The sequence below is a fragment of the Fundulus heteroclitus genome, chromosome 23 (genome assembly GCF_011125445.2).
Source record: "Fundulus heteroclitus isolate FHET01 chromosome 23, MU-UCD_Fhet_4.1, whole genome shotgun sequence".
Lineage (NCBI taxonomy): Eukaryota > Metazoa > Chordata > Actinopteri > Cyprinodontiformes > Fundulidae > Fundulus > Fundulus heteroclitus.
This window is the reverse complement of record NC_046383.1, coordinates 1,225,422-1,240,702: the sequence shown is the minus strand read 5'-3', so window position 1 is coordinate 1,240,702 and position 15,281 is coordinate 1,225,422. Positions and strand designations below refer to the sequence as shown.

Here is a 15,281-nt window from a genome sequence, read left to right as displayed (position 1 = left end):
AACAATGGTCTAACTGCATTTGTATTAGCCTTTGACATTTAACTTGCAGCAGTCATAAAATCACACAGGGGACATTAAAGTTCCTGGGATGAGCAGCCACCTGCCCTGACGAGTGGTCCTGGCATAAACATTTCACACTCCAGTGAAAGGCAATTAAAAGCAACACAACAAATCAGAATATGAGAACAGCATTTATTCACACAAAGTACAAGACACAACACACTTCCATCTAGAAACAACTAGCAATATAAATAGTATTGTATTACAATACAGAGATAATATAATAACAGTATCCAATGTATTATTATTATTATTATTATTATTATTATTATTATTATTATTATTATTATTATTATTATTATTATTATTATTATTATTATTATTAATATTAATATTAATATTATTAATAATAATTTCCCGGTTTCTTCAGCTGTTGCTGTTACCAGTCACTGCTCCAAGGACTTGCCACCTGAATTACTGGGGCAGAAAGTAGCACTGCCGAAGCAGCTGTGACCAAACTCTTTTATTTTGTGCTGCCTACACTTGCCGCACTTATTAAAAGCAACTTCAAGGGCATATCTTCTTTTGTGATTCCCAGTGGCCTCCTCCTCTGCCCTGCGTTGCCTGTTCGTCTGAGTGGAAAGGGACACAGACGCAGGGGCAGTGGGTGCAGGAGCCATCTTTGTGGCAGGTATAACAGAGGAGTCAGGGCAGAAGCAGCTGAGGGGTGACCTGCTGCCATCACTGTCGACCCAGGGTTCTTGCAGTATCTCTGCCAGAACAAGGAATGTGCATACATAACCTGAAAAGAAACAAGCATAAACAATGTTACTTATATAAACATCATTTAAAATATAAAACAATCATTACTCTGGATTTCTATGTCACTTTTTACAATCAGCATTCAAAGAATTTACAAATGAGCAGCATTTATTTACTGCTGCTATGAAGCAACACCAAGTAAACATAGTACTCATTATAAATATTGTTTATACTATTGTACAATCATTAACATTTTTGCTCTTTTGTTCTACCCACACTGCAAATACAACTGCTTTGTTTTAAGTGGGAAATAAATAAAGTTAATTATTTTAGGATATTAAACAATAAATGTAATAAATGTATTAAAAACATAATCTTGTTGCGACAATACCAAGTGCAATTTGTATTTATTTTGCTGGCGGGAGGTAGGCAAAAATCAAATGAGCCCGCATTAGTGATAATTCATAAAATTATGATCATAATTGTAATGGAAATAGCACTTAATGGACGGTATTCAGGATGGCGAATCCTCCACGAAGCACAGATTATCGTAGAAGCAGCAAAACGTGATCAAGATACAATCTTAGTCACATTCATGTAAAATAACAAGCAATGTTACCGGATGAAAATATGCTTGACAATTGCTAGCGATCAACGGGTAAAACTGAGAAGTACTTCACAGAAACAGTTTGTATCTGTCTGCTTTCTTTGCTGCGTAATCAGTATTTCTAATAAACAAAGAGAGAATATTTATTTAAATTTACCGCTCACCAAAGTAGTTCAGACAGTTGTCAAAGAAATGATGACGGCTCTTCGTGTTACTCCGAGGGTTTATAAAGGATCCGGATGGTGGAATGTGATTGGTCCAAAGTAAGCCCACCAGCTCGGGACGTGATTGGCTCATCGGCTCTTGAGGCGCGTACCGATTGGCTTGAATGGGCTTACTTTGAGCTTACTGCGCTCCAGGCTCGGAAAGCAGCAGCGTGGGAAACCCACGCCCCCGAAGAGACTGGAGCCTTAATCCAGCGCCTTAGACCGCTCGGCCACGCTACCATATAGAGGCCGGTAAGGGACAACTGTAATGATAAACGCGCAGTGCAGAAAACGTCACAGTTGTACGCCGGTCTGCACTGCGCGTTTATCATTACAGTTGTCCCTTACCGGCCTCTATATGGTAGCGTGGCCGAGCGGTCTAAGGCGCTGGATTAAGGCTCCAGTCTCTTCGGGGGCGTGGGTTCGAATCCCACCGCTGCCAAATTCGCTTTTACACTTCAGGTTAAAAAAAACAAGGTGCGTGTGTTATTCAAACTTTCATTCTCGCGTAACAAAGTATTTCCTAGTAGCTTGGTTCCTACTTGGCTCACGTTGATCGGCGTCTCTAAGGTTCGCCCTATGGAGCTAAAACAGTGACAGCATGCAGCAACATTGAAAAGAGATTTGGCATTGTAAAATCAAACAATTATAATCACTTCATAATCACAGAGATGTTTTCATTGTCACTGCAGAGTTCCTTCAGCTACTATACGGGGTATTAGTCACAGACATCATATACGTAGACGCGTCATAGGGCGCAACATCACCGCCATATTGTATGTGGCAGAAAAAAGTTGAGTTCTGTTATTGTGAACGTGATTCAGAAAAGATGCCTCATTCCTGTGCTGCATGAAAATGTATTCTGGCTGATTTCACTACTTGTATCTGCCTTCTAACTAAGGCTGCACCATGTTGCAAAACCGGACACACTAAAGCTGCAGAGTGGCAACACAGGCTATATATATATATATATATATATATATATATATATATATATATATATATATATATATATGTGTGTGTGTGTGTGTATGTGTTATGAATATATATATTTGTGTGTGTATGTGTTATGAATATATTCATTATTTCATAAAACCATGTCACATGTGAACTTTTAGGAACAGACTTTTTGGGGGAGTATTAAAGAGGTAAAATTAATAATATGAAAAAAAAAAGGTCAATAAATCAATCCTAGGTCAATAAAGTAAAAAAATAAATAAATAAAACACAAAAGTGATAATGTTATGAGAAAAACGTCATATTATGAGAACGAAGAGGGAACATTTCCAGAATAGTCACAGTTTGCAGAATTAGTTCACTCCTGGAGTAATAGGGCCAGGTTAGATCATTTTAAATATTTTTACTCTTTAGGAGAATAAATTCAGGAGAATGAAGCTAAAGGGATACAAAAGTAAACTTGTAATATTCCAAAAACAAAAATACTACGAATACAAAGTATATTCAGAGATTAAAGTCCCTCTGATACTGTTTAAGTGACTGAGTAACTGCAGATTTGCCACATTTAAGATGGCAGACGCTCTGACGTCTAATTTTTCAATGCCAAATCTCTTTTCAATGTCGCTGCAAGCTGTCACTGTTTTAGCTCCATATAATATCGCACCCTCTCCATTCTCACATTAAGATGGGGAATAGTCACCGAAGGAGACAAGATGTTTCCGAGCTGTGAGACCAAGACTGACTATTACCTGCGACCACTGGACTCTGTTGATGTTTTAAAAATAAAATAAAAACTTGACATTTGTTTTTTTTAAACCCTCACTGGTACCTGGGCTACCACAATTTACTATGCTGCCGCGATGCTTGATTTCTTATTTCCCTATTAAATGTTCCAAATTGCATTTTAATGTGAAACATTTTGTGACAGATGCCTGGCAAAGGGGCTAAAAAGATTAAATGTACAAAATTTGTGAATTTTCTAGATTTTATGGTCTAGCTCCATAATTTCCATGCATGTTAAGCTATCAGAGAATCAGATACTTTAATAACCCCAGAGGGAAATTCCTTTGAGTTGCCGTTTCCAATACAGAATTCAAGAAACAAAATTAAGCTTTAGCCTTGATCTAGATATGTAACAAAAACGACAGTTGTTACATGATATACGAATTTGTTTATACTTTATTAGAAATTTCAAAATGCCTTCAACCCAAGCTTCAAAAAGCTAAATTTTCAACAACTGGAGACAATACTTGCATGAGACAGTCCAACAGTAGTACTTTGGTCAAACACTGTTGTAAATCAACACAAAAGCAGTATAACTAAAAACTTTCCACTAAATATAAAAAACACCAAGGTAGACATAGACAGAGACATCACACCATATAAAGTAAGAGTGATCACAAATGTACACGAGAACAATCTAATAATCTAATCTATTTTGGTATCCACATGTTCAGAAGCAAAATAAGTGAACCTTAATGTAAATAAATCTACACATTTTAAAGGTTTCAGGTAAACGAAGCGGGTATAGTGATCAGGCTGGCACAGTCTTTTGTGATGGACAGTGAAAACCGAAAACGTCCTTCAGTCCGCAGGCTGGTGTGCTCAGGGCTTCTTGGTGGGGCAGGTGGGAGGAAGGAGTCTGTGAGAGTTGGCCCGCACCCACGGGTGGTCGATGACGCTCTGAAGAGGCAGACGGTCGATGGGGTTGTGGCGGAGCAGCTTTGAGATCAGGTCCCGTGCGCCTTCAGAGACCACTTTAGGGAATTTCAGATCCACCTGAGGAGAAAAACAAACAAAAAACAAAACCTCAACTGATCAGTTCGGTGACTAATACCAAGGTGGACGTAGACATTTTTACAAACTTTAACCCTTACAATATGATTCTCCAGATGCAAAATGTTTTTTAAGGTGCGTTTAGTTTTTTAACAGGTTTTTTCCTTAGAGCAGGGGTGTCAAACATACGGCCCGCAGAACAATTTAGTCCGGCCCTGTGGCTAAATACATTATCATTATAAAAAAATAAAAAAATAATAAAAAAAAAAAAAATACTTTTTTTTTTTCCCCCCCAGTGTCCTGTCTGGCAATGTGGCAATAAGATGCCACAAAGAGCTCATCAGATTTGACTTTCACAAGTGGACAAGATAAAAGGAAGAGAATGATAAAACAATTATTGAAAAAAAACATGTACTTCGTTTAATTAAAAATATGCAGTTCCTATATTGTCCACGAGGGGCGTTGTGTTTTTATTAGCAGATTAAGCTTCAGGTGTGGAAAAATTCAAATCATTTCTTAATTTATATCTGTTTGATGTATTTTGTCATGCAGGGCAGTGTTTTTAAGTTCCAAAAAATGTGAATAAATGTTTTTCAACATTGTATAATCACTGTGATCAGTTCTTATGCATAATGCACAAGTAAATGTTTAACTGAGTAAAAGTATTGTTGAAATTGCACATACTTTTCTTAAAAACGCTGAGGTTATTCATAATATATTGTGTAAAAGTGAAATTAACTTAATATAAAATCAACAAGTCCACATTTATTAGTTCTACTTAATCTTGCAATGAGTTAACTTGTGTGGCCCTCTTAAAATCAGATTAAGCTGTATGCGGCCCCTCAACCAAAAGGAGTTTGACACCCCTGCCTTAGAGTCTGACCAGGGACATAGTGCAACTCGTCCGCAGATACAAAACTGTATTTTAGGCAAACATTGAAACAATCAAAATGCAAAGCAAGTAACAACCCTAAAGAAAAAGGTAACAGAGGTGATCAGATGCACCCAAACCAGTTGCAAACACCTAAAATTGGGTCAGCTTGTAACTTTTCAGATGAATATGTCCTACAACAAAAATATGTACATCTCAAAAAATTTGAACATTGCATAAAAGTGCAATATTACCCAGTAATCTCAGAAAGTGAAACTCATTGAATCATTGCAGAGTGATTTATGATGCAGCCTTTGTTTCTTGTAATTTTGATGATTATAGTTACAGATAATGAAAACCCAAAATTCCGTGTCTCAGAAAATTAGAATACTGTGAAAAGACTCATTATTGGAAACTTGTGGTGCCACACCCTAAGTCAGCTAATTAACTTAGAAAACCTGCAGAGGTTTCCTGAGCCTTTAAACGGGCTCTGATTCAAGAGCACTTCATGCTTTCCTTTGCTGACAAGCTGTATGGACGTTCTGAACTGATTTTCTAGCAGGACCTGGTATCGGCCCACACCACCAAATGTTGGTTCAATGACCATGGTGTTCCTGTTCTTGACAGGCCAGCGACCACTCCTGACCTGAACCCCACAGAAAATCTATGGGCTATTAAGAGAAAGATGAAACATCAGACCTGAAGACGGCCATCAAAGCAATCTGGATTTCCGTTACACCCACGCAGTGCCACAGGCTGATCACCTCTATGAAGTGACCCGACAAAGTAATGAGTGCATAGAAATTAACATACTTTTCAGAAGCCTGACACTTGTGCTTCAAACATTCCTTTTTGATTGGTCCAATGTGACACTCTAATTTTCTGAGACACTGAATTTTGGGTTTTCTTTACTTGAAACCCATAATAATTACGTGAAATAGAAGCTTGAGATATTTTACTCTCTATAAAATAACAATTTCGCTTTCTGAAATGACTGGCAAAAATATTGCATTTTACATAATGTTAAATTTTTTTGAGAAGTACCTGAAGGTAAACAACAAAAACGATGAAGCAATTTGAAAAAAGCTTAAACATCTTCAAAGTGTGTAGCACAAACTTGGTTTATACCAACTTTGTATAAAACCAGAGCCACTATCTCACTGGAGTGTAAACTTTTCAGATTCTCAGCATGTTATTTCTTACTGTGTAACAGGCACAGGCCATTTATCAATATCAATCTATACCAGTGGTCCTCGGTTCTGGTCTTCAAGGTTCAGTGTCCTGGAAGTTTTAGACGTGTCCCTGATCCAACACACCTGAATCTAATGGCTGAACTGCCTCCTCAGTAAGTAAGGGCTGCATCTGAAAACGTGTTTTGGGTTAGGATTCTTCAGCAGTCACCATGATAAATGCTCTCTGAATAGCACAGTGAGTAGGAAAAGGAGCCTGTATGCTTCCTCTCATAGCTGCTTTAGCACAGGAACCTCACGAGGACTATTAGAGCTAAAGAACAATAAGGAACATGGTTGACAAGCACATGGCGTGATGTTTAAACAGCCCACCTTCTAGAAATTAACAAATGCCCGGAGAGAAGAGAGCGCGTACTTTGTAGTTCTTTTTCAGAAGGCTGCAGGCCCGGATTTGACTAGAATCATCCACGTGCGTTTCCGTCACATAATGACGGAGTTAAAGGCGGTGTGAAATCGGCACAGCAGACCGAAGCTCCTCTGCTACCCATGATAGAGTTCTTGCTGTTGACACCATGAAAGGTCAAGGAAGAAGAGTTATAATTAAAACATTTCAGACGCAGCCATGTTTTCCACAGTCCTGCTGATGGCCAGATCATTTGATTCAGGTAAGTTGAAGCAGAGAAACAAAAGTTGCTGGACACCAGATCTCAAGGACTTATTGAGGACCACTGATCCAATTTCAAAAACTCTTTACGTCACACTGTTGATTCTGGTTGGAGCCCTTTTGATGAGACGGCAGAAAAATACATGTGTTCCCTGGTTGTTTCTAGTTCTGCTCCTCTACTCTACTACTGTCGCTGCACACTGCCAGTCAACTGGCTGAAAGGAAGCCACTGTTTCCTTGTTCGTAACAAACAGATTCACTGTCACACAAAATATTTAGAACATTCAATATATAATTTCATTGTGGCTTCAATAACTGAAACCCTAATTTAAAAGAAGTGAAAGGTTTGTTTTAAATCTTTATGTACCATAACACCATAATGTTTACTCTAGGTTATCATACCAAGTAATGCCTACTGTTCATCAAATCTGTAGTTTTTTTTTCCATCATAAAACACAAACTCAAATGTTCTCAGACGTTTCTATACGGAAGTATTGAATCAGCCGACTAAATGTAAGGCACAAGCAAATACAAACCTTCATAATCCTCTTGTAAGTTTCTGTATGACTGGCTGTTTCAAAAGGCGGGTTGCCGACTAAGCATTCATAGCACAGGACTCCGATGCACCACAAGTCCACTTTCTCGCTGTGGGTGTGTCCCTCAATCATCTCAGGAGGAAGGTAGTCCAACGTCCCGCACATAGTGCGCCGTCTGGAAGGAGGGTGGGAAAGTTAACAAGAAGTGAGCAGGAAAACAGAAATACGTCACTAGATGGCACCATAACCTCACAGCGGTTCTTAGAAAGGTTGATTTGTACCTTAGAGAAGGTGCGTGGACAGACCACCCAAAATCTGCTATTTTAAGTTCTCCACGAAAGCCAAGAAGAAGATTCTCTGGCTTGATGTCGCGGTGAATCACTTTCTTCTCGTGGCAATACATCAGAGCGTCAGATATCTCCTCCATGAACTAGAAGTTTAAAACAAATTAGAATTTGATTACAATATTGAAAAAAAAAGTATTCAAAGAACTGAGGACAATCTGCCCTGGTTTTAAAAAATTAACTGAAATTGGCTCTTACTGTTGCAGTACGCTGATCATCAAACCGTCCAACTTTCTGCAGCTCTTTGTACAGTTCTCCATTTGGAGCGTATTCCAGCACCAAGAAAACCCTCTTGCGATCATGGAAATAATTGTAGAATCGCAGGATGTTTGGGTGTCTGAGGGAAAAAGGAAGAAAATAAAAAAAACATATATATATGAATATACAGAGGTCAAATAAAATACCTTGTGTAAAATAATCATTAAAACTGAAGAATCTTTAGTTACTATTGCATCTAGTCTGACAATTTCACAGTCTCTTGAACTCCTTCTACATTTTAAGTGATAACCAAACAGCTCAATGTATTTTTGTGAAATTCTACGTGACTGACCAATCAAACGGTAGCACATAATTGAAATGAAAAGAAAATGTCATACGGCTTTCGTAAATCTGAAAAGTGTGGCAGTCACCCTGAGCCTATCATACTATGTTAAAACTTTCTCCTGGATGTTTTCAGAAAGAACTGAACGAAAGTCCTTTTACCCCCGACTTAAGCATGTTTGCTGTGGACATGACAAGGATAACTGAGAATTTGTTTCATAGTGGGCATGTTGTGTTATTTATACCTGTATAATACTCAATATACAGGTTAGGTCAATCTTGGTCTCATCTAACCAGAGCACTTTCTTACACAGTATTGAAGTCTCCCCTTTATGGCGTGTGGCAAACTGCAAATAAGATTTCTTACCATTTGCCTTCAACAGGCACATTTTTATAAAGGCACTCTTCTATAAAAAGGTCATATTATCAGAGGGCACAGGATACTTTGGGCCTCTTGCCTGTCTTCATGAACACTGCATGGCTTGCAGTTTTGCTTTAATGCTTCCATATTTGGAAAACAGATAAAACACTTCTCTGTAAGATGTTCAACGCTTAAAATACTGTGTTGTATCATAACCCTTCTTAAATTTTCAAAGCATTTTATACCAGACCAATTTAGGATGTTTTTTTGGTTTTTATGATCCTGTTTATTTAATGTTCACAGCTTTGTACTGAAGAAAACAAATATTGATAGAACTCATGATCTTGTGCTGACATTTCTGCATATTGGTCAATAAACTGTCTCAAAGACAATAATGTCCGACAATTAAATACATGTTGTAATAAACAATGTTTAGAATATCACCTTAATTGAATATATTGTAATTTATATTATGAACATTTGAAAATGTATGAGCTGTGCAAAAACAATGCTAGAAAGAGATTAGTTAAGATAAGAAAATGTCTAAATTGATTTAAGTTTTATAAACCACAATTGTATAATCACAGTTTAAATACTAAATAAAACACAAGTCTAACGGAAATAATCAGTTCAATAAAAATATCTGAACTACTAACTTGAGATGTGCTTGAATTTCAATTTCTCTCCTAAGTTGATGCTCCACCCCTTCCTTCTCCATCTGGGACTTAAACAACACCTTCAGCGCCACAATGGCTTCCAGCTTCTTCACCCTGGCAAGGTAGACATTGCCAAACTTGCCCTTTCCAAGGGGCCGGCCAATGTCGAAGTCGTCAATCGTAATTTTCCTGATATAAAAGAGCAAAACTTGTTTATCACAAAGCAAACAATCAAGGTATAAATCGGTAAGAATGAGTTTTAAAATGCACTTACTTTGGTGGAGAAGAGGAAGATGAGCTCACACATTCTCTCCCAGGACCTTAAAACCAAAAAAAGAACCATAATGGGAATCGATGGGCAGACATTAGTTTATACGAATCTGATTTGTGCATTCAAGCAAAATGTTACCTGTAACTGAAAGTTTCATTGCATCTACTCTTGGCTTCACGAGAACACGCTGTGGTCCGTCCAGCATACTTGGGGTTGCAATCTGATATTCAGAGCAGAAAATACAGGCTGTGTCAGCTGGCCATAATATGCAATGAACATCCAAAAATTTTTTAACAATGTTTAACGTTACTTCAGTCAATAGTGAATCTGACTTTGAAAATGTTTTCCATTTGCTTGCAGAGATCTCCCACAGTAAAGGTTAAGGTTCACTTTTGCAGTAGAGAATAAGACTCACCTGTCTTTGGAGAAACCTTGGCTCATAATTTTCCTTATTCTGTAAATGAAAAAAAAAATCTGACTGTACTGACCCAAGAATGTGAAGAAATGTAATTTAAATATATACTTGACTATTGATTAACATCATATAAAGCTGAAATAACCTACTTTTTGGCATCTACTTTTTTAAAGAGGGACTAAAATAAATGTTAGCAATGAACTACACAGGAAATCACAATCAAATTGACTTTTTGTTAAGTAACAATAGCCTTGAACCTAAAAAAAGGCATCCAGAAGCCAAAGCACAGATTTAAACAGTGCATTGGGGACCACTTTGGCAGCAACAATCCACGCAGCATATGGAGAAGCATCAGAAACATCACAGACTACAAGCTCAGCGACCAGCAGCTGAGCAATGATCCGGCTCTCCCTGACACCTTAAACAGCTTCTTTGCACGCTTTGACTCTCCAAGCAGCAGGGAGCCTGAACATCCTCCCCAGCCAGAGGAGCAACATCAGTCTCTCATCCTGCAGCTCCACCAACTGACCTCTTCCCTGAAAAAGGTAAACACCAACAAGGCTGCAGGTCCAGACACGGTGTCAGCCTGGACGCTTAAATCGTGTGCTGACCAGCTAGCAGGGGTCTTTCTGGACATCTTCAAATTCTCCCTGCAGCTCTCCACGGTTCCTGCCTGTCTGATATCATCCGTTATCGTGCCTGTCCCCAAAAAAACAATCATCACCTGCCTCAGCGATTATCATCCTGTTGTTCTGACTCCCGTCATCATGAAGTGCTTCGAGAAGATCCTCCTAAAGTACATCAGGGACGCCATCCTTGCTGATCTGGGCTGCCTGCAGCTCACCTACAGGGAGAATTGCTCCACGGAGGACGCCGTCTCGTTAGCACTGCACTCAGCTCTGACTAATCTGCTGCAGCCCAACACCTATGTTAGGATGCTCTTCATGGACTTCAGCTCAGCCTTTAACACCGGGCTCCCAGACATGCTGGCTCTGAAGCTCCACAACATGGGATTCTCCACACCTCTCTGCTCCTGCATCAATTACTTCCTCACCAACAGGCCCCAGGTGGTGAGGATAGGGAAATGCACATCTGCTCCACTGAACCTCAACACAGGTCCTCATCCCTGCTCTCTTCACCCTTTTCACCCAGGACTGTTCTGCTATCCACCCCACAAACACAGTGGTGAAGTTTGCAGATGACACCACTGTAGTGAGTCTCATCTCCAACAATAATGAGTCCCACTACGGGGATGAGGTCAGCATTCTCACACAGTCGTGCTCCAGGAACAACCTGATCCTGAACCCCAGCAAAACTAAGGAGGTAATAATAGATTAAAGGAGGTCCAAGAGGACTGAACACACTCCTCTCTACATACAGGTGGAGGTGGTGGAGCGAGTGGACAGCATTACATTCCTGGGCATTCACATTTCCTCCGACCGCTCCTGGACTGTGAACACCTCTCACCTGGTGAAAAAGGCCCAACAACGGCTCTTCTTCCTCAGGAAGCTGAAAAGGACTGGTCATTCCAATAAGCTGCTAAAGAACTTCTATAGAGCTACCATAGAGAGTGTTTTATGTCTCAGCATAACTGTATGGTATGGGAGCTGCACAGTTCAGGAGAGGAAGAACGTAGCACGGGTGGTGAGAACAGCGCAGGGGATTGTGGGATGCCGTCTGCAGGATATAGACTCAATTTATGCATAACGAGTCAAAATTAGCGCCAGACACATCTTCACTGTTCCCATCAACCCAGACAATGCGCTGTTTGCCCCTCTCCCATCAGGTAAACACTTCAAAAGCCTCAAAGCTAAAGCAAATAAACTTAGAAATAGCTTCTTCCTAAGAGCTATGAAGGCATTCGCCCCCTTTTGGGAGACTGTATACAGTGCTTTAAAATCAACCCACTGTCACTCATAACGTTACGATCACCTTAATGTTGCTGCCTACTTGCACACTATTATCTCAGAATACCTAAATGAACATTTCTGTATATGAAGCCTCAAATCATCACTGCACAATAAGCACCTTATTACCTCATTATCTGTGACTCATGAAGGACAACTAGTTCATACAAACTTTTGAATCCTCATTTTTTGTATTTTGAATCTCTCTTGAACGCTACAATTGAAAAAAAACAACAACAACAAAAAACTCTTGTTCATTGCCTGTTTGCCTTTATTATTTGTACTCTTAACCAGAGTGCCCAGGAATAAATTTCTCCACGGTAACACGCCGTGACTATAAACTCTTTGACTCGTTTTCAATAGTCAGCAGCGTTCACTGTCGAGACTTAAAGGAACCTTAACGTTAAAAGTTAGCAGATCTTATGGGTTATTTTAATTACCACTGTACGTAGTGCTGGCACATTTATATGCATTTAGCTAAAAAAAAAAATAATAAACAAACCGATCGTATAACGCGTGTCTTTTTACCATGATAGCTAACGTTACATATTTGAAAACAGGAAGCTAACGTTAGCTAAAGGCTGCGTCAATGTCAATAACATAACTTGGGAGGTTGTTCAAAAACCAAAACATATATATCTGTTCGTATCAAGTTGCTGACATCAAACACTGTTTACCTGCATTTTAGAAACAAATTGGGCTTTTAATTCCACAGCGTTGAAAATCCCGTCTCTCTTTAAAACTTCCTTTTCTTCTTCTTTTGCTTGAGCAACTGTTGTGTGTTCTTGAAAAACCGCTAACGTTTTTAAAATGTCCGTTCGAGCGAACGCGATTGGTCGGTGCGCTATACACAAAGCCATCCTATTGGTTGGACCGGGAGGAAGTTGTTCTTCCTCCTCTTTATCTCATTTGGCGGTTGGCAAAAGTCGTATGATGAGCATTTTCGCCATCTACTGGTATGGGGGTGCGAAACAAAATATGTTTACTTTGCGTATTAATTAAGCTCGTTTTACCAAAATAAAAAAAACAACAACTCAAAAACGCAATTTAATAATTTTACTTATTTTTTAAGTATATTTATTACACTAAATGTTTCTTTAATCTTTCCAAATTCTTCCATCATACATCTCTCCATTTCCAAAATACTAAAATTGCATGCTATAGTTCCACTCTCACCACGATGTTGACAATTTTTCTGTATCATGTATATGTATTTCTTATTTTTTTAGTTTATATAGTTCAATAGTCTGCTGATAAGTTCAGTGTGTCCAAATCTTAATCTTGTTAATATGTTTTTTCTTCTCTCTCTTCGTCCATTTCTCATCTCTCCCACTCACTTTTAAGAAAAGAAGAAATACATTCCTTTTAATGTCCCACAATGGGAAATTTCGGGTGTGACAGTGGCAAAAACACAGAAAGAGTTATATACAATGATTAGTAATGAAAAAATAACAAGCTTGTCTAAAATCTATAGTGAGCTCTAAAAAAATGGCAAGAATAATAAGTAAATAATATTGCATATATGGTACTGCTAATAATAATGCTAAAATTTCCCCGGTATAGGGGAGAGGGAATTTAACGTAGGGGGAGTTGTAACACCTTCAGATCCAGCAATTAGGTAACATACACAACGTTTACTGCATTTTTGCACCATTATTATTTTGCACTGTCAACATTGAACTTTTCATATTAATGCCTTTTTTGCACCATTATCTTTGCACTGCAAACATGGTTGAACATTCTTCCACACACCGTTCTTTAAAACTGCTTTTCTCCTGCACTGTACGTTCTTATCACTGCTGCACTCTATGTTGTAATGTTATATTATTTCAATTGCAAACTCATTACATTGTCGTAAGCTGTATGCAACAGAATTTTGTTTTGTATTCACTCTGTGCATACAAAATGACAAAAAAGTTTGTCTAAGTCTAAGAAGTCATGTGACTCTTTCACTATGTAGCTACTCCTCAGTCCCTCACTATCCCCACATGGTGGATTTGAAGGCTGAAAGTTGGTGAGTTCCAATTTTATAAAAAATGAAATAAAAAAACATATCCACTAGTAATATATATATATATATATATATATATATATATATATATATATATATATATATATATATATATATATATATATATATATATTTAAACAAAAAAAGGAAGACATTGGCACAAACCATTAAGTGGCTGCTTGGGACCCCCCCTGCCACTATGGGGCCCTTTTTGTTCCGATCAGCCCTTTATTCTGATCACTTATGTCCATGGAAAGCTAATAACAAAGTCTGGACTGTATTTCTGATTGAGTTAATGTTATTTCAAGTGAAGAAAACGTTGATTTTTTTAATTAAAAATATAAGGACATTTCCCTAAACCATTGGGCGGTAGTTTAAAAACATACCACAATCTTTTATTGCATTTCTTTTTATTCTGAGCAATGGGTGGTATATTTTTTTATGTAAAACATAAGGTGTGGAGCCCTCTAGTGTTAAAATTGAGTTAATGCCATCAAACAAGTTTCAACACAAAGCAATGTTTAGAACACCAAATGGTAAATGGACTGTACTTATATAGCTTCTTTCTAGTCTGCCAGGCTTCTAAAAACGCTTTACAACATAATCTATACCCTCATTTACCCATCCAGACATGCATTCATTCAGCATTTAGTGGGTGTGCAGTTAGTACACTATAATACACCATGATCATAAATCAAATGTTATACATAAGGTGTATAATTGCATAGAGCGTTTGGTACTGAATATCTCTAATGGTCTATGTTTATTTGGCCCCAGGCACAAATAAGCATAACGATGTTTAGGAGCCACATAACTTTATAGTAAGTGGGATTTACAGTTAATGTTGGTATTGGGTAAGTTTTTTTCGGTTCTTGTGACGGCGTGATTTAGAAGGAGTGTGTGTGTTTGTGTGTTGGTGGTTGCATACTTTGTGTGAATCCTGCTATATCACTTTATTTTGTTGGTTTAGTGCCGTTGGGTGCTTATTGGTTGTTTCTTATTATGTACGTAATAGTTTAATGCTTTTAACATTAGTTCAAGAGACGTTAAGATGTGGCTGTGTTTTTAAGGTGGTGGGCAGGTTTCACATTGTGTTTGTGCTGGAAACCGTCAGTCAGATCTGGCAACCTTGCCTCCTTCTCCTCCATTGGTTTATAGGTGTTTTCTCAATAGCGTAGCTAAGATCTGATTTTTTTTTTACCCAGTT

General features: G+C 38.3%; 1 protein-coding gene and 1 non-coding gene across 2 annotated transcripts; one reads left to right on the top strand and one right to left on the bottom strand.

Annotated features, from left to right (window-relative positions):
- The first annotated feature begins 1,935 nt into the window (after window positions 1-1,935).
- Window positions 1,936-2,017, top strand: trnal-aag. Its single transcript has one exon. It is a non-coding gene; the product is annotated as a tRNA-Leu (tRNA).
- A 1,676-nt stretch (window positions 2,018-3,693) lies between these two features.
- aurkb (aurora kinase B) lies at window positions 3,694-12,876 on the bottom strand. The gene is made up of 9 exons (XM_036127458.1): window positions 12,741-12,876; window positions 10,157-10,195; window positions 9,880-9,961; window positions 9,745-9,790; window positions 9,471-9,659; window positions 8,112-8,250; window positions 7,851-7,999; window positions 7,570-7,744; window positions 3,694-4,311 (listed from the first exon to the last, which is right to left on the bottom strand). Exons 1-9 carry the CDS (start codon window positions 12,744-12,746, stop codon window positions 4,138-4,140), a joined length of 999 nt encoding a protein of 332 aa, XP_035983351.1. The 5' UTR covers window positions 12,747-12,876; the 3' UTR covers window positions 3,694-4,137.
- Between the last annotated feature and the right edge of the window lie 2,405 nt (window positions 12,877-15,281).